Source organism: Neoarius graeffei, chromosome 16 (assembly GCF_027579695.1).
Source record: "Neoarius graeffei isolate fNeoGra1 chromosome 16, fNeoGra1.pri, whole genome shotgun sequence".
NCBI lineage: Eukaryota > Metazoa > Chordata > Actinopteri > Siluriformes > Ariidae > Neoarius > Neoarius graeffei.
In genome coordinates this window covers 56,835,889-56,856,149 of record NC_083584.1, presented here as the reverse complement: position 1 = coordinate 56,856,149, position 20,261 = coordinate 56,835,889, and the positions used below count along the sequence as shown (strand labels likewise).

Below are 20,261 nucleotides of genomic sequence, written 5' to 3'. Positions count from 1 at the left end.
GGAATAGAATACATGTTTTTATTCCATGGAAAAAGTGGCCCGTATGTATAATAATTCATTATATTCAACTAGAAGACCGTATATTCAACCTGTATGAAGAATTAATACCATGGATCCCCTTAGTACAACTTTATAAAATATTCAAACATTAGTCTCATTAAGTAAATGTGTCCAGTAACATTCTGGCTGGGGATTAGAACCTTCAAGCTTTTTATTCTTATACCGTATGTTCAGTATAGGGCGGCACGGTGATGTAATGGTTAGCACTGTCACCTCACAGCAAGAAGGTCCGGGTTCAAGCCCCGTGGCTGGCGAGGGCCTTTCTGTGCGGAGTTTGCATGTTCTCCCCATGTCCGCGTGGGTTCCCCCAAAGACATGCAGGTTAGGTTAACTGGTGACTCTAAATTGACCGTAGGTGTGAATGTGAGTGTGAATGGTTGTCTGTGTCTATGTGTCAGCCCTGTGATGACCTGGCGACTTGTCCAGGGTGTACCCCGCCTCTCGCCCGTAGTCAGCTGGGATAGGCTCCAGCTTGCCTGCGACCCTGTAGAACAGGATAAAGCAGCTAGAGATAATGAGATGAGATGACACAAGGTGATATTTTCAGTTATTTTAGGTCTCACTTCTTGTTTCTGTGTTTTCGTTTTGGAGTTTAAGGTTTCACTTTGCATTCATTTCCCTAATTGGAGAATCACTGCTTTTAATGTTAAACTGAAGAGTAGAAAATTGAAAATTTTAATTCATATAAACCAATAATGGGAAGCAGTATCTTTTAGTATTTCATCCACCAAAGCTTACTGGTCACTGACTTACTCATCGTACTATTGTGTTTTATTAAACCTTTATACTGTCTTTGGTCTCAGCAGGTTTATGGTGATTAGGATCTTTTTGTACATTTTAGGAGTCTTTTATTTGGCCATATTTCATGTTTCTTGTTTTTGGGCCTGATCCCTAAAGTGTCAGTCACTGAAATACAAAATAAAACAGTGGCCTGTCGAAGTAAAGTGGTTCAAGGCAGTTTAGTAAAATGAATATCATGTTCCATGAATTGTGAAGATATTCCTCCACATACAGTATGAACATGCATTATGTTCAGTTTTGTCTTTTTTTAAGGACTTTGTAAACAGTTTACCACTATATTATGCAACAGTAAAACCCTGAAATGAAATGACAGTTAAACCTGATTTGTTTCTTGCTGATCTTTAACACACGGTACGAGTAAGCAAGCTGACATACAGAGAACAGTGACTCACCCTCATACTTAGAAGCTGCACAAAGGCACTCTGAAAGTTGAAGGAATGCAAGCGTGTAGGTGAAAACTCAGCACCTTTCCCTTCTCTCGTCTTTTCTTGGTGCTCACCTGTGTTCCTTCTCTTTTTTTGTACCTCTCTGTATTTATCCTTGCGAGTTACTTTGTCTTCAGTAAAGATATTTGATGTGTAATAGCCATTTGGAGCTGACTTCTCTACAGGATTCAGAAAACTGAGACATTTTCTTTACCACTATTCCGATTCTAATGTAATCAGACACCTCCTCTCTCCCTTTCTCCCCCCTCCTTTTTGTCCTTGTCCTGGGTGTGGCCAGGTTAAGCAGTTCCTCCTGTTGAAATGAACTTACCTGACAGTCAGTCACAGGACTGACTCAGAAAGACAATACAGAACTTCCTACAGAAAGAGAGTGTTGATCTTCCTCTCAGTGTTTCGTCCTAGCACTATTACAGCAGCCTCAACTTTTCTCAATGAAATCCTTGGTTTCCTTCTTTTCTTTTCCCTGCTGCCTTTAGCTTTGCAAAAGATAGTTCACTTGCACTGAGACACTTTTTATAAACCTGTGACTTTATAATGCATGAGGGGGATAAAGAGGAACTCTGATGGATCTATCCATCCATCCATTATCTGTAGCCGCTTATCCTGTCCTACAGGGTCACAGGCAAGCTGGAGCCTATCCCAACTGACTATGGCGGGGTACACCCTGGACAAGTCGCCAGGTCATCACAGGGCTGACACATAGACAGCCATTCACACTCACACCTACAGTACGGCCAATTTAGAGGCACCAATTAGTTTAACCTGCATGCCTTTGGACTGTGGGGGAAACCAGAGCACCCGGAGGAAACCCACACGGACAGCATTCAAACTCCACACACAGTCGGCCACTGGGCTTGAACCCAGGACCTTCTTGCTGTGAGGCAACAGTGCTAACCACTACACCACCGTGCCGCCACTCTGATGGATATATAAATAAAATAAGCAGAAGATTAGAGAAGGCAAGGATGCCTGCTGGATGAAGATTGAGGACTGGCTTCAACAAAAAAAGTGGCTGAATTGTGGACAGTCATGAGGACTATCTTTGGACATCTGCTTCATTTTGTCTATCAGCAACAGATTGAGGTGGCTGATCCAGCCATCTAACTACTGCACAGAATCCTCTCTTATTTGGAAAAGACAGGAAGCACGAAAAGGATTTTTTGACTTCTCTTGTGCTTTCAACTAGCAGGTTACTGATCAATCGCATTGGCTGATTAATTTGAGGGATATTAAATGTTTTAAAGTGAATTGGCATCAGCTATTCAGCCTGCAAGCATGGGGAAGCTATAGCTTAATGGCTAGAGAAGCAACTTTGGGACCAAAAGGTTGCTGGTTCAATTCTCTAGACCAGCAGAAATGGCTGATGTGCCCTTGAGCAAGGCACCTAACCCCCAACTGCTCCTCAGGCTACTCTGGGTATGTTGTACGTTGCTCTGGATAAGAGCATCTGCTAAATGCCTGTAATGTAAAATGATTTAATAAAAGTGCTCAAGCTCCTGGATCTTAGCCAAAAGGCTGATAAGTGATACAACAAAGAATATCACACCTCCATCTCACCACCTCACAGCATTCATTCAATATGATTACTGTACACTCACTGGCATATTGCAATCGAGGTGTTAGTAGTTTTGTACCCTTGTACTTCTGCACATCTGGACAATAACCTGGGACACTGCACAAATCCTTGTGCTCCTACTCTCAGTGATATTACTGAGCTTCAGTATATCTCCTGCTGTCATCTGATACTCTAATTCAATGCAAAATCACATTCTCTCATTAATACACACATATACAGACTCTACTGACAAAACACTGAAAATATTTTTGACACAACTATTAAAGCTAGACAGACTTTTGATTTCTTAAAATCAGTGAAATTTATTTCCCTCTGAAATTTGGTCATTGTGATATATGTTTATTTCTGTAATATCTCACAAAATGTCAGGCCATTCTGTGGCTGGAAAGTTATTTAATTTGAGGGGATTCCCAAGCAAATAAATGTGCATGCACTGTAAAAAATGATTTGTTGTTTTAACTTAAAAAGTTAGTACCCAGGCTGCCTTAAAATTGAGTTAATTGAAATTCATATCGTAAGTTAAATTGTTTGCTTCATTGTTTTAACTTACTATATTAATTTTCAATGAACTCAGAATTTTAAGGCAGCTTCTTTAGCTTCTTCTTCTTTGGGGTTTTATGGCAGCTGGCATCCATAGTGTTGCATTACTGCCATCTACATTTTTACCTTTGAGCGTGCACTGACCGTTACATCATTCTGTCTCTAAACGAACAACTGATCACACCAAGGTGCTCGCTGACCACCGATATTTATTAGTTTGGTCCTGCGTTTCCTTTCCTTTGCAACATAATGTCTTTTCTTCTCACTTTCCATTACTGTAATCAGTCTTTCGCATTTCATTCATTCACACACTCACATCCTTCATTTTTCTCTCCTGTTTCAAATTTGTCCCCCACAATGCCTTGCGCGAACAGGGAAAACCCACCATGTGATGCATGCATGACATAGTATCTTGAATTGGGTCATGGTAAAGCAAGAAAAAATAACAGAGAACTTAGGGCCACATGGCCCTAAATTCATTAATTGTTCAGTGTAAAAAAAAAAAGTAGCTTTCGGTCTACTAAAGAAAAATAATTGGGTGTCAGGGAAAATTCTTTTTTATGAGCTACACTTGAATAACCTGAAAGGCAGTGTACCTTTAAATGATTGCTTATTTCAGACATAAGAACAATGCTGGCGGCACGGTGGTGTAGTGGTTAGCGCTGTCGCCTCACAGCAAGAAGGTCCTGGGTTCGAGCCCCGGGGCTGGCGAGGGCCTTTCTGTGCGGAGTTTGCATGTTCTCCCCGTGTCCGCGTGGGTTTCCTCCGGGTGCTCCGGTTTCCCCCACAGTCCAAAGACATGCAGGTTAGGTTAACTGGTGACTCTAAATTGACCGTAGGTGTGAATGTGAGTGTGAATGGTTGTCTGTGTCTATGTGTCAGCCCTGTGATGACCTGGCGACTTGTCCAGGGTGTACCCCGCCTTTCGCCCGTAGTCAGCTGGGATAGGCTCCAACTTGCCTGCGACCCTGTAGAAGGATAAAACAGCTAGAGATAATGAGATGAGAAGAACAATGCTCTCATTTTCATTGTGATTATTCATACTTGTTTGAGCATATTCATAAAACATGCCATGCTATAGCAGTTGGGTCAGCTCCACTCTTCCTGAGTAAAACTTTAATATCAGCAGTTTTAATAATACCTTGTAAGGAGCAACTCTGAGTGAGGAACTAAGGATGTAGTTGTACAGAATTGTTTTCAAACACTTTTTTAGTGAAATCCTGTGCCTTCTAATCTGGAATGTTCAAGTGCACACCACTAACACTGGAATGTAAACTGTGATGAAATGAAATCAGGTTTAATTTTAGTGAACTGATTATAATCAAATCTAACAGAGGTTACAAGGGAGCAGGGGAGTAAACCTCAGGCTTTTATATCATATGGTACTCTTACTTAATAAACCGAGTATTTGAGAATACCACTGTATCTACTACAATATGATATGATTCGATTTATAAGCTTCGATCAATATGAGACCAACATGATTGAGAGTCTGGTGTATGCCTTCTGCTCATTAGTGAATAATGATGAAAACGAGGGCTATTTTAAAAGCATCAGAGTGACAGATGAATCACCTTGCTCACCTGTTTCATTATTTACACATATTGGATTATTCCTTCCCTACAAGTGGGTGGAAACGAGATAAAGGGGTTATATTACAGCCATTACTGTGCTTGTTATTATGTAATAGTTTGTTGGATTAGAGCTGTGTGCAAGACTGGTTCTGTAAACCCTGCACACTGGCCACGCCCATAGAAACTAACCACAACCAGTTTTCTTTCACAGAAACTGATCACATCCACAGATAACAATATATTTTTGTAAATAAGCAGGAAAGACATATGTTATTTACCAGCTGGGAGGTCTATATTGTGAAATACCGTGACCGAGGTCTTAAAAGTACTAACCGAGGCCCTCTGGGCCGAGATCAGTATTCAAGGCCGAGGTCACGGTATTTCACCATACGGACCAACCTTAAGCTGGTAAATAATATACAGTATTTATTTTTTTCTTTCCCAAATTCTAACAGAAAATGAGAGCGCCCGAAAGGGGAAGACCGAGGCGAGCCACCATTTTGAATCCTCATTCACGGCTGTAATGCAAATGGCTTTCTCCTCAGCATACAAGTGCACTTCCATGGCAGGAAAAAAAAAAAAAAAACATTTTGCTGCCCATGTGGTCCCCTATTTATACAAATAGGAATCATTCAGGATTCAGCCATGTTTTTGCTCGGCGTTAGCAAGTTACAGGTTTTTAGCTTTCTCCTGAAACATTTTCTTTTATTTTGTCTTCATCAGGGTAGTAAAACTCGCTTTCGCTGTGAACACTGTCGTTATCACTATCCATGCTGTAAAATTAATGCTATTTTGAATCCTCATTCATGGCTGTAATGCAAATTGCTTCCTCCTCAATATACAAGTACACCTGCTCGCCAGCCAATCAGAGCGTAGGATTTGGACCGCGAAAAAAATAAAATGCATTATTTTCAAATGAACTCAGTTTTTGGCCCATTTTGACAAAAACAAGTAATCAACAATTTCCCTCAGCATCAATAATCTACCTATCTATCTGTCTATCTATCCATCCAATCTTGCACAATACTGAATATTCCAGAAATTCACACACACACCCCTATGAGTGTGTGAAAACAATGATACAGTGTGAGTGAATAAGCTGAATAATCAGCTGAATTTTTTTTTTATTCAAATTGATCCTGTCAACATTTACCTCCACTGACTGAAGTGCACTGTAGTTTCCTGAGTAGTGAAGGTAAAGTGTCTTGCAAAAGTATTCATCCCCCTTGGTGTTTGTCCTGTTTTGTCACATTACAAGATGGAATTAAAATGGATTTTTGGAGGGTTAGCATCATTTGATTTACACAACATGCCTACCACTTTAAAGGTGCAAATTGTTGTTTTATTGTGACACAAACAATAATTAAGATGAAAAAACAGAAATCTGATGTGTGTATAGGTATTCACCCCCTTTCGTATGAAACCCCTAAATAAGAGTGGACTTCCAGAAAACTGGCAGACTACAGAAACCACCTGCGTTTCAACCTATGATGCCAACAATCCAACATTATCCTCACTAGCCTACACCTGTATTCAACCGTCAAAGGACACAGAGCTGAAATAATCCTCCAGAAAGCCCAGAAGCAGCTTCTCAATAAGAGAGTGAGACAAGTACATTTCACCATCGATGCTCTCCAGAACAAGACTGAACTGATGTTTGAAGAGTTGACAGTACTTCTTCCCAGTGAAGTTTTGGAACGAGTCTCTGAGTTCACTGAGAAGGCACAGATTTCACAACATATCAAAGGCAAGGAACAACAGATGTGCAAATTTCAAACATTGCTATCTAAGGCCCTGTCCACACGGCAACGGATTCAGGTGACTCCGATACAATTGCTTATCGTTTAGGCCTGGCGTCCACACGGCACCGGCGTTTTGGGTGCCCAAAACGCAATCTTTTTGAGAACGGGTTCCAGAGTGGAAAGATCTGGCAACATTGCCGTTGTGAAGTCGTCTGGATGAGTAGAACGGATTTGTTTACGATGATGTCACAACCACATGACTGTGAGTGCTTCACACTGGGTAGAAGTGTAACGAACTCGATGCGAGTTGTCAACAAATCCTATAACTTGGTTCATGAAACGTGCTTACAAAATATTTTCACTGTGAATATTTATTGTGTAATGGTGCAAAGTGAGAGAGAGAGAGACTCTGCCCTTAGGGCAGAGTCAATCCCGCCAGCAAAAATAGGGAAAAAAAGGAGCGATCTCACCTCTTCAGATGTTGGTTTTAGTCCTACAATACATTCCTCAAAAAGGGCATAGAAGAGCAAATTAATCCATCAACGTGTAGCATTCAATTTATTCCGGACCATTAAAGACGCCGCCTTCCGCGTAGAATCATACGTTATCCTCACCGCCATATTGGATAGGTCAAAGCGGAGAATAAAGATTCATGTGCTGCGTTTAACTGTACCAACAGGTTTACCGTCCAAACGAGATCACATGGGATTACCTTTCACAGGTGAGACTGGAAAAATACTTTTCATTGTATTTGGTCATTATAATGTAATTTTACGAACAGATTTTCCTGACTTTGTGGCTAATATGAAGTCTCGCGCATAATAGTTTATGCGCATGCATCCTTACTTCTTCTATTGTTCTGGTGTCTCCGAAGGGACTGTCTTACAGCGCCCCTAGAGGTGTGGCATGTGTATTGCATTGTTTTCAGCAAGCGTTGCGTTGCCATATGGACCTGATATTTTACTGATCGTTGCCCATTTGGACGCGATATATTTTTAAATAACATCTCGTTGCTGTTGTTGTGTGGATGTAGCCTAAAACCACCTTCTCCAGCAAGACAGAAGTGCTGACTTTGAGGAAGAAATCTGACCAGGCTACAAAACCGGACATAGAAGAGAAATGGGTGAAGAACTTATCCGACAGGGTACTCACCCAACCAGAGAAAGATGTTTTATTCAAGAAACTTAACTTTGCAGTTTCACCAGAGCGGATACCAGTGGTAGACCTCATCACAGCCACAGAGTCAGCCATCAGAAACAATCTGACCAACACAGAGGCAGAACAACTTAAACAGAAGACACCATATCAGCTGCTCTGTAAAGCACCCCCCCCAACCTCACCAGCCAAGAAAGGAGGGCTTTTACATTGCTTTAAAGAGACCAGAACATCAGCATCCTTCCTGCTGACAAAGGGAGATGCACAGTAGTGCTAAACACAGCGGACTACCACTCAAAGATGACCAGTCTCCTCAGCAACACAACCACCTATGAAACCTTGAGGCAGGACCCCACTGGTTGTTACAAAGAGAAAGTTGTTAGCTGCCTGCAACAACTAGAAAAGGACCAAGCCATCAACCAATCTCTGTACTACAGATTGTACCCTGGGGAAGCCATTCCTCTTACAGTATATACGGACTCCCCAAGATTCACAAGGAAGGAGCTCCACTCAGACCTATCATCAGCAGTATAAACTCGGTCACCTATAACATTGCCAAATGCCTAGCCACCATCCTGGCTCCTCTTGCTGGAAACACGCCACATCATGTCAAAAACTCCCAAGATTTTGCTACTAAAGTTGCAGACCTCAAACTAGACTCAGATGAAACCATGGTTTCCTACGATGTCACTTCTCTTTTCACCTGCATTCCCACCACAGAAGCAGTCGAATCTGTTAGAAAATGACTCCTTCAAAACAGCACCTTACTGGATAGAATGAACCTCACCATGGACCAGATTTGCACCCTGTTTGACCTCTGCCTGACCACCACCTATTTCCAATTTAATGAAAGTTTCTACAGACAGAAGCATGGATGCACCATGGGCTCACCTGTGTCCCCTATTGTGGCCAATCTATACATGGAGGAAGTGGAACATAAAGCTTTGACCATTTTTTCAGGAGTTGCTCCCAGCCACTGGTTCAGATATATGGATGACACCTGGGTTAAAATCAAAACCCATGAGGTGGAAGCCTTCTCTAAGCACATCAATGCAATGGATATCAACATCAATTTCACTTGGGAGGACGTCAGTGGGAATAATCTAGCCTTCTTGGATTGTGATGTACAACCCCGATTCCAAAAAAGTTGGGACAAAGTACAAATTGTAAATAAAAATGGAATACAATAATTTACAAATCTCAAAAACTGATATTGTATTCATAATAGAACATAGACAACATATCAAATGTCGAAAGTGAGACATTTTGAAATTTCATGCCAAATATTGGCTCATTTGAAATTTCATGACAGCAACACATCTCAAAAAAGTTGGGACAGGGGCAATAAGAGGCTGGAAAAGTTAAAGGTACAAAAAAGGAACAGCTGGAGGACCAAATTGCAACTAATTAGGTCAATTGGCAATAGGTCATTAACATGACTGGGTATAAAAAGAGCATCTTGGAGTGGCAGCGGCTCTCAGAAGTAAAGATGAGAAGAGGATCACCAATCCCCCTAATTCTGCGCCGACAAATAGTGAAGCAATATCAGAAAGGAGTTCGACAGTGTAAAATTGCAAAGAGTTTGAACATATCATCATCTACAGTGCATAATATCATCAAAAGATTCAGAGAATCTGGAAGAATCTCTGTGCGTAAGGGTCTAGGCCGGAAAACCATACTGGGTGCCCGTGATCTTCGGGCCCTTAGACGGCACTGCATCACATACAGGCATGCTACTGTATTGGAAATCACAAAATGGGCTCAGGAATATTTCCAGAGAACATTATCTGTGAACACAATTCACCGTGCCATCCGCCGTTGCCAGCTAAAATGCTATAGTTCAAAGAAGAAACCGTATCTAAACACGATCCAGAAGCGCAGACGTCTTCTCTGGGCCAAGGCTCATTTAAAATGGACTGTGACAAAGTGGAAAACTGTTCTGTGGCCAGACGAATCAAAATTTGAAGTTCTTTATGGAAATCAGGGATGCCGTGTCATTCGGACTAAAGAGGAGAAGGACGACCCAAGTTGTTATCAGCGCTCAGTTCAGAAGCCTGCATCTCTGATGGTATGGGGTTGCATTAGTGAGTGTGGCATGGGCAGCTTACACATCTGGAAAGACACCATCAATGCTGAAAGGTATATCCAGATATTTTAAGTTCGTTTCTTAGACAAGGATATTTTTTAAACTTGTTACCTCGTTAACAGTTTCGGCGAGAATCTCCTGCCTTCTTCAGAAACAGTCACCAGATGTCGAGTGGTGACGTGCCTTATCAGCTGATGTTGCGTGCAGGAGGCGTGAACGTCCCGCCCAATTTGACAGGTAGTCCACGCCTCCTGCTGTCAGGTCGCTCCTCCAGGACGGCGCTCCAGGTGTGCGACAGTGCATACGCTCCCTCGTCCCGGTTCATCGTCCTCTGCGCCCGCTTGCGTATCTCCACTGCCTCTAAAATCCAACGCTGGAATCTATTTTCTTCAGCGCGAATGACTCTGGCCTCTTCCCAATTCATTATGTGATTTTGCCGTTTGCAGTGGTCTGAAATGGCTGATTTTAGGTTTTCTTGGTGTGCTTTTTCTTTTTCGGATCTTGTGAGTCTTCTTGTTGTTTCTTTTTCACATTTTAATTGGTGTTCTTTCCTTCGAGTATGGAAGCATCTGCCCGTTTCACCAATATAGACTTTATTACATGAACGGCAAGGGATTTCATAGATGATGTTGCATTTATTGTCCAGTTGTATTTTGTCTTTGGGGTGAACTAGCAGCTGTCGGAGGTTCTTGTATGGTTTGACCAGGGTGTTGATGTGGTATTTCCTCATGGATCGTTGGATGCGTTCTGTGACTCCTTTTATGTATGGTAGTGTGACAAAGCCCCGGTTTGTTTTTTCGGTGTTTTTTCTTGTTTGTTTATTTTCTTTTATTTGTGTCTAATTTCCCTTTCCGAATTGCCCACGGTGGATATTGGCAATTGGGAATTGGGAAGAGGCCAGAGTCATTCGCGCTGAAGAAAATAGATTCCAGCGTTGGATTTTAGAGGCAGTGGAGATACGCAAGCGGGCGCAGAGGACGATGAACCGGGACGAGGGAGCGTATGCACTGTCGCACACCTGGAGCGCCGTCCTGGAGGAGCGACCTGACAGCAGGAGGCGTGGACTACCTGTCAAATTGGGCAGGACATTCACGCCTCCTGCACGCAACATCAGCTGATAAGGCACGTCACCACTCGACATCTGGTGACTGTTTCTGAAGAAGGCGGGAGATTCTCGCCGAAACTGTTAACGAGGTAACAAGTTTAAAAAATATCCTTGTCTAAGAAACGAACTTAAAATATTTGTAATAGTTAGACATAATGAACATCCACTACGTAAGGTATATCCAGGTTCTAGAGCAACATATGCTCCCATCCAGATGACGTCTCTTTCAGGGAAGACCTTGCATTTTCCAACATGACAATGCCAAACCACATACTGCATCAATTACAGCATCATGGCTGCATAGAAGAAGGGTCCGGGTACTGAACTGCCCAGCCTGCAGTCCAGATCTTTCACCCATAGAAAACATTTGGCACATCATAAAATGGAAGATACGACAAAAAAGACCTAAGACAGTTGAGCAACTAGAATCCTGCATTAGACAAGAATGGGTTAACATTCCTATCCCTAAACTTGAGCAACTTGTCTCCTCAGTCCCCAGACATTTACAGACTGTTGTAAAGAGAAAAGGGGATGTCTCACAGTGGTAAACATGGCCTTGTCCCAACTTTTTTGAGATGTGTTGTTGTCATGAAATTTAAAATCACCTAATTTTTCTCTTTAAATGATACATTTTCTCAGTTTAAACATTTGATATGTCATCTGTGTTCTATTCTGAATAAAATATGGAATTTTGAAACTTCCACATCATTGCATTCCATTTTTATTTACAATTTGTACTTTGTCCCAACTTTTTTGGAATTGGGGTTGTACACATTAGACAAGACAGAAGCCTTAGCATCGAGGTCTACCAAAAAACCACACACACAGACCAGTACCTACTTTTCAACTCACACCACCCACTGGAACACAAATTGGGGGTCATTAGGACCTTGCAACACAGGGCTCAGAACATTCCTACAATGGTAGAGGGAAAAGAGAAGGAGCAGAATCACCTCAAGAAAGCACTTCAGAACTGCAGGTATCCCAACTGGGCTTTCTTCAAGAGCAGAAAAAGGAACATAACGAACAAGGAGGATAACAGGAACAAACGCAAGAACATTGTCATTCCCTACATTTCTGGTCTATCTGAGAAACTCAGGAGGATCTTCTACAAACACAACATTCCGGTACATTTCAGATTCAGTAACACCCTGAAGCAGAAAATGGTCCACCCTAAGGACAGAATAGCAAGACACAAACACAACAATGTAGTGTATGCAATTCAGTGCAGTGAGGAATGCATGGCCTTGTATATTGGGAAAACAAAACAACCATTTCACAGGCGCATGGCTAAACACAGAAGAGCCAGTTCCTCAGGCCAGGACTCTGCTGTCCATCTTCATCTTAACAACAAAGGACACTCATTTAAGGATTGCAACATACGCATTTTAGCCAGAGAGGATCGTTGGTATGAGAGAGGAGTTAAAGAAGCCATTTTTGTCAACCTGGAATGGCCATCACTGAACAAAGGTGGTAGTCTAAGGCTACGTTTACACTAGACCGTATCTGTCTCGTTTTCTTCGCGGACGCACTGTCCGTTTACATTAACCCCCCTGAAAAAGCGGGGAAACGGGAATCCGCCAGCGTCCACGTATTCAATCTAGATCGTATCAGCTCCGGTGCTGTGTAAACATTGAGAATACGCGAATACGCTGTGCTGAGCTCTAGCTGGCGTCTCATTGGACAACGTCACTGTGACATCCACCTTCCTGATTCGCTGGCGTTGGTCATGTGACGCGACTGCTGAAAAACGGCGCAGACTTCCGCCTTGTATCACCTTTCATTAAAGAGTATAAAAGTATGAAAATACTGCAAATACTGATGCAAATACTGCCCATTGTGTAGTTATGATTGTCTTTAGGCTTGCCATCCTTCCACTTGCAAGTGGTAAGTGATATGCGCTGGGATCTCACACACAGCGGCTCAGTCCCGAATCGTGGCTTGTTCACTTCACTCGCGCGCTCTGTGAGCTGCGCAGGGCCGGAGTGCACACCCTCCAGAGGGCACTCGCTGTTCAGGGCGGAGTGATTTGGAGCGCAGGATGCCTGCGGAGCCGAGCGTATCCGCGTATTGGTGTTGCTGTGTGCACGGCTAACGGTTTTAGTGTCAACGCGAATCGTTTTAAGAACGTTAATCTGATGATCCGCTGATTCGACGTAATGTAAACGTAGCCTAAGACATCATTTATCAGCCAGCTATAATGCAGTCCTTAGCACACTTCCCAGACAACTGAATGCACACCAAAACCCATCTGTTTTCAGTGACTCACAGGAGGACAGAGAGAACCAACAATCCATTGATCATCCCAACGACTCTCTAGGCCGTTCACACCCAGCCCCCAGTGACCCACACCAACAGGATGTCTCAACGACACCTTAGGATTGCTTTTCATCCATGAGAGGATAAATACCTGATACTCCCTATTAGTCAGACAGAACTAAAGAAGCCTTTTGGATGAGAGGTGAAACATCTTCAAGAATCTTCAAGCAAGTCCAGTTGCTCTCTTTTACCACCCACACCCTAAATAAGAGCTGGTCCAACCAATTCACTTCATAATTCACATAATTAGTTGATTAAGATCCACCTGTGTACAATCAAAGTGTCACATGATTTGTCACATGATGTCTGTATAAATCAACCTGTTCTGGAAGGACCCTGACTCTGCAACACTACTAAGCAAGCAACATGAAGACCAAGGAGCCTTCAAACAGGTCAGAGACAAAGTTGTGAAGAAGTATAGATCAGGGTTGGGTTATAAAGAATATCCCATACTTTGAATATCCCAGGGAGCACCATTAAATCCATTCTAGCAAAGTGGAAAGAATATGGCACCACTACAAACCTGACAAGAGAAGACCACTCACCAAAACTCACAGACGGGGCAAAGAGGGCATTAATCAGAGATGCAACAAAGACACCAAAGATAACACTGAAGGAGCTGCAAAGATCCACAGCGGAGATGGGAGTATCTGTCCATAGGACCACTTTAAACCGTACAATCCACAGAGTGGGGCTTTATGGAAGAGTTGCCAGAGAAAAGCCATTGCTTAAAGAAAAAAATAAGAAAACATGTTTGGAGTTTGCCCAACAGTATGTGGCAGACTCCTCAAACACATGGAAGAAGATTCTCTGGTCAAATGAGATTAAAATTGATCTTTTTGGCCATCATGGGAAATGCCATGTGTGGCACAAACCCAACATCCTGAGAACACCATTCCTACAGTGAAGCATGGTGGTGGCAGCATCATGCTGTGGGGATATTTTTCATTTGCAGGGACAGGATAGCTGGTCAGGACTGAAGGAAAGATGAATGGCACTAAACACAGGGCAATTCTGGAGGAAAACCTTTTTGAGTCAACCAGAGATTTGAGACTGGGATGAAGGTTCATGTTCCAGCAGGACAATGACCCTAAACATACTGCTAAAGCTACACTGGAGTGGTTTAAAGGGAAACATTTAAATGTCTTGGAATGGCCTCATCAAAGCCCAGACCTCAATCCAATTTGTGGCATAACTTGAGGATTGCTGTCCATCAACGCAACCCATCTAACTTGAAGGAGTTGAAGCAGTTTTGCCTTGAGGAATGGGCAAAAAACTCCAGTGGCTAGATGTGCTAAGCTAACAGAGATGTACTGTACCCCAATTCCTGCAATTGTAATTGCTGCAAAAGGTGGCTCTACAAAATATTGACTTTTTTTGGGGGGGGTGAGTACCTATGCACACTCCAGATTTCTGTTTTTTTTTTCATCTTCATTATTGTTTGTGTCACAATAAAACAACAGTTTTCACCTTTAAAGTTGTAGGCATGTTGTATAAATCAAATGGTGCTCACCCCCCAAAAATCCATTTTAATTTGAGCTTGTAATGCGACAGAACAGGACAAACACCAAGGGGGATGAATACTTTTGCAAGACACTTTACCTTTGGACTTCCATCTTCTGTTAGATACCGAGCTTGTACATAGTAGTTCTATTGTTGTATTCCAGACAACTCGGAGTCAGAACATCCAAAAAAAATTCAATATACTTCGAGGAAAAGTTCAATGTACAACACACACACACACACACCCACAAAGACATTATCAGAAATCCAGAAAGAGTGTGTCATTAATAATTTTGGAACACGTTTCTGTGAAGACGGTTCTGGCTAACAGTCTTTTGCTGGTTCCCTGAAGAACAGTTCATCTTTTTTCCCTTAATAACACTTTCCTCAGTGAAAATTCTGAAGTCATGCTGCCGTCTTTCAACCACAATTTCCAGAAATATTTGCAGACATCTTTCCCATGTAAATGTGGGCCATTTTAGTCATTGTTCCTCCTGAAACAACCAGCTGATGTGTCTCTCTGACTGATAATGAAACCTCATTCAAACTGCAGACGTTTTCCTCTTGCACATGTGATCCAAAATCGAGGTCAACTCAGTCTGTTCAGCATGATTACACATGACACAGATCACAGCAGGAGGTTACTGGCATCCTTACAGCCAAGCTCCGATATTGTGACTAAGTTTATTGAGTTCTGAGTTGCTGAGCTACTTTAATGCGAATATGGTCAAACTGGCACTAAGTGCCTGAGGGAATATTGCCAATGAGAATTAGTGCAGAGATTTTCCTGTATCAGTTAACAATAATATTATAAAACTGAATCTTCAATATAAACGTTATTCTGCTGCTTGCTGAGGGGTGGTACAGTGGTGTAGTGGTTAGCACTGTTGCCTCATAGCAAGAAGGTTCTGGGTTCAAGCCCAGTGGCTGACGAGGGCCTTTCTGTGTGAAGTTTGCATGCTCTCCCCATGTCTGTGTGGGTTTGCTCCGGTTTCTCCCACAATCCAAAGACATGCAGGTTAGGTTAATTGGTGGCTCTAAACTGACTGTGAATGGTTGCTTGTCTATCTGTGTCAGCCCTGTGATGATCTGGCAACTTGTCCAGGGTGTACCCTGCTTCTCGCCCATGGTCAGCTGGAATAGGCTCCAGATTGTCCGTGACCCTACACAGTATAAGCATTTACAGATAGATGGATGCATGCTTGCTGATATTCAGGTCACTGCAGCACATAAAGCAGTTTGAGTTTGTTCAAAACATTTTCAAAGATGAGCTTCATTCATTCATTCATTATCTCTAGCCGCTTTATCCTTCTACAGGGTCGCAGGCAAGCTGGAGCCTATCCCAGCTGACTATGGGCGAAAGGCGGGGTACACCCTGGACAAGTCGCCAGGTCATCACAGGGCTGACACATAGACACAGACAACCAAAGATGAGCTTATTTCAGAGCAAATAACGCTGCAGCTCAGTTATTTATTTTATTTTGTTTGGAAAACAAACTGAACAGCGGCTTAAATGCAATATGTGCCAAATAGACATTATGATTAAGATTCTGTTAAGGATATGACTTCTTACTGTATCCAGTATTATTCTATCCACATTTACTGGATATGAGCAGTCATGCGCTCTGATTGGCTACTCTACTACGAGGATATCAGCTCATGTACCATGGGTAGAGAAAAACAAAATGGTGGCATGCATCAAGTCAGATATGTCACTTTGTTATCAAGTATTTAAAAGAAACAGAAATAGCTAAGGGACGGCATGGTGGTGTAGTGGTTAGCGCTGTCGCCTCACAGCAAGAAGGTCCGGGTTTGAGCCCCGTGGCCGACGAGGGCCTTTCTGTGCGGAGTTTGCATGTTCTCCCCGTGTCCGCGTGGGTTTCCTCCGGGTGCTCCGGTTTCCCCCACAGTCCAAAGACATGCAGGTTAGGTTAACTGGTGACTCTAAATTGACCGTAGGTGTGAATGTGAGTGTGAATGGTTGTCTGTGTCTATGTGTCAGCCCTGTGATGACCTGGCGACTTGTCCAGGGTGTACCCCGCCTTTCGCCCGTAGTCAGCTGGGATAGGCTCCAGCTTGCCTGCGACCCTGTAGAACAGGATAAAGCGGCTAGAGATAATGAGATGAGATTATTCATTTCAGCGGTATACAAAACCAACATTTTCTTTGCTCTACATAAGACAATTTGTGTTTCACTTCAAATAGCGTGTCAAACGAAAGGCACAGACATGATTCAGTAATCTTCAGATGCCAACACAAAGAGAATCTCCCATTCTCACTCGCCTGAGATAAGTTATCCCATCCGTTCTGCATTGTGTTTTGGGCAACTTACTGAATGAAAACCAATGCACTGCTCTAATGCCCAGTCATTTACAGGACAATACTGTAAAACAGGAAAACAGCATTTTGCTGAAAAATAAACATTGTCCAGATGCTGTAACAAATCAGCAGAACTGGAATATACTGTATACAGTCAGTGTTTTAAAATGTATTATTTAGACATGAAAATGTTTTCTGTGTCGAGTTGTAAAGCAACATGGATACCTGTTTTATATCCCTGGTTTCAAGTGCTTAACTTCTCAAGTCGTTTTCACCAATCACTATAATCATGACAGTCAAAATACATGAAGTAAATCATCAGGAAATAATTCATAAACATCATGAGCTCTGACAGCGAACAGACACTCCTGACTCCTTTGTTAAATACTTTCATGCACTCAGTGGAGTTAATTTTAAAAATCAGGTTTTGAGAACAGCGCTGAAGTTAAGCTTTTAAATCAGGATCTATGACTTACTGTTCTCATGGATAGTCTTTCTGTTCTCTCCAGGTTGAAGGTTTCAGTGAAATATTATGTCCTTGTTTTCCTCACAGTCAAGTCTTTTCCCTTTTGATCTGTGTTATTTATTGGACTGTGCTCTTTTGTAACCTGTTTGCCTTCCCTCCCCGGCTTTAACCTCGCTCGACTGTTTAAATACACCATCCTTCCCTCCCACATTTGTTCTACCCTTCCTTGTGTTATTCAGGGAGGATAAAGTTGTACTGATTTTGTCATGGCCATAACCTAAGTGAACCTATACTATGTCAACAAAATGCCTCAACAGCATAAGAGCTTGTTTTTTTCCTTAGATCTTGTCACCCGTGTGTATTCTTACATCAGGTGAAATCCAGAAAGCCAAAAGTTTTCCAAAAACATGTTCTCATACAGTCAAACTTTACAGCATTATCACATGGTATAAACCTGGATTTTGTGTATTCTCTTTATGTACCTGTAACCCATAAATTACAGACTTCGCCCTGACAACAGGTCCATAAATCAGAAGGTCAGTTCAAAAATCAGGAGATCAGTGTTGCCTTATCATTAGCTGTACTGCATCAGTTATAGTAATAAATACACACAGCAATTTCAACACCGTATCTCCAATCAGTAACCGTCCTGCCTGGTGTCATTCCTGATAGAGACCCAGGGAGAACTTTGTCCTGGTGGAAGGCATAAATTACACACAACTTGACTGATTTCTCCTACACATTTTATTCTTCACTTTTTACAAGTTAAAGAGAAAAAAAATAATAATAAATGTGTCATGCAGCACCGGAGAGATGAACAACATTTTCCCAGGTATTCATTCTGCTGGTGTTTTGATAAAGATGGGAAGTGTTGTGTAAAACATCAGTCCAAAATCTTCCACAGGTGCTCATTTGGGATGGAAACTGGTGAGTGTGAAGGACATGGAACATAAATCATATGTATGGAGGATTTCTATCATTTTCATCCACATGAAACTATTCAGTGACTCCTCCTGTCTTGGATGTAGAATTAACTGGATCCTGCCTTTTGTGTTCACTTAGAAATTCAAGCTGAACATTGAACACAATTAACTGCAGATAAAGACTTTCTACTTCAGTCAAATGCGCAGCATTGTTTTTATTCAGAACTAAAGCAGATTGAATTGACATTACGTATCTCTATGATATTGTTATATAACATTTCCTACCATACATTCTGCTTTCTGAAACCCAAAACTCTGACCCACTGGCAGTGTTTACCGACATTGGTATAATTCCTGGTAACATATTCAGTGAAGTGGGGGATTCACTTACATTTCGTTAAACCTAAAATAAACAAGATCTGGGTTATTTAATGCCAATCAAAAGAACAATACAACTCTTCTTTTGATATTGCGAGCTTGTTCTGAACCATAATAGAGTTTTATAGAACTAGCAGTTCAAAGGTGTGTTTGTGAAACCACTGGCAGTTACAAACACAATCCTTTCAGTGAGACGTTTTGTCTGATGGAAATTTGTAGTTTCCATTGAAATGTGTCATGAGAATAATAGAATCTGGCCATTTAATAATCAAGATGATCAGGACATGAATCCCACCGACAAGCATACTGTAGACAACAGACACTATTGTACATAATTGTAGGACTCCCTAAGTGTGGGTGGAGCACAGAGGACGGCAGGACAGAGATCAGGTCTATAATTTGGCTTTATTGCCACACTTTTCAGTTTAACAATAACCACTCGTATTGACACACACACAACCGGCGTCTGGTTCAGGGATGAGAGGTCCTTCCTCTCTCGCTCTCCCTCCTGATATAGGGCTCACTGGGAAGACACACAAACACAGGTTAATTATTCTCAGGTGTCGTGATTCTGCCACTTACCTTCCCTGACTCCGCCCTCCTGTCACAGACCGGCGCTTGACCACGCCCCCGCTGCCACAATAATATTTCGCGGAATACATTACAGTTCACAAACCCCAGAGCAATCCAACATCTCAGTCATCAATTTGTCTATTTCATTCAAAATATTTAGAACAGATTCTGTTACAGGGCTTCGTGTGCACAGCCGGAGGGTTTCTGGTCACATTTCAGCCAATTTTAGTCAGTATCCATCCATCCATTATGTAACTGCTTATCCTGTGCAGGGTCATGGGCAAGCTAGAGCCTATCCAGCTGACTATGGGCGAGAGGCGAGATACACCCTGGACAAGTCTCCAGATCATCACAGGGCTTACATAGAGACACACAACCATTCACACCAACAGTCAATTTAGAGCCACCAATTAGCCTAACCTGCATGTCTTTGGACTGTGGGGGAAACCGGAGCACCCGGAGGAAATCCACGCAGACACAGAGAGAACATGCAAACTCTGCACAGAAAGGCCGTCGTCAGCCACTGGGCTCGAACCCAGAACCTTCTTGCTGCCAGGTGACAGTGCTAACCACTACACCACCGTCCTGCCCCAGTCAGTATCCAATGGACCTCAAAACATATTGACTTATTTCCAAATTTCCCCTTTTGTATTAATTTTATTTGGTTAATGGAACAGAAATTAGCAGTGAAGTGT

At 42.3% G+C, this 20,261-nt stretch overlaps 1 protein-coding gene across 3 annotated transcripts in view; it reads right to left on the bottom strand.

The window, feature by feature from the left end:
* LOC132900886 (transmembrane protease serine 4-like) overlaps positions 1 to 17,774 on the bottom strand; it is a 62,745-nt gene extending 44,971 nt beyond the window's left edge. For 2 of the 3 annotated variants that reach the window (XM_060943229.1, XM_060943228.1), the window contains exon 1: positions 1,254 to 1,540. Coding sequence is in view for 1 of the 3 variants with exons in the window: in XM_060943228.1 (XP_060799211.1) it covers positions 1,254 to 1,259 (6 nt within the window). In the remaining 2 variants the exon portion in view is untranslated. Of the gene's footprint in view, positions 1 to 1,253; positions 1,541 to 17,451; positions 17,508 to 17,702 lie in introns of those variants that run through there. The other variant, XM_060943230.1, reaches the window with a different exon arrangement.
* Between the last annotated feature and the right edge of the window lie 2,487 nt (positions 17,775 to 20,261).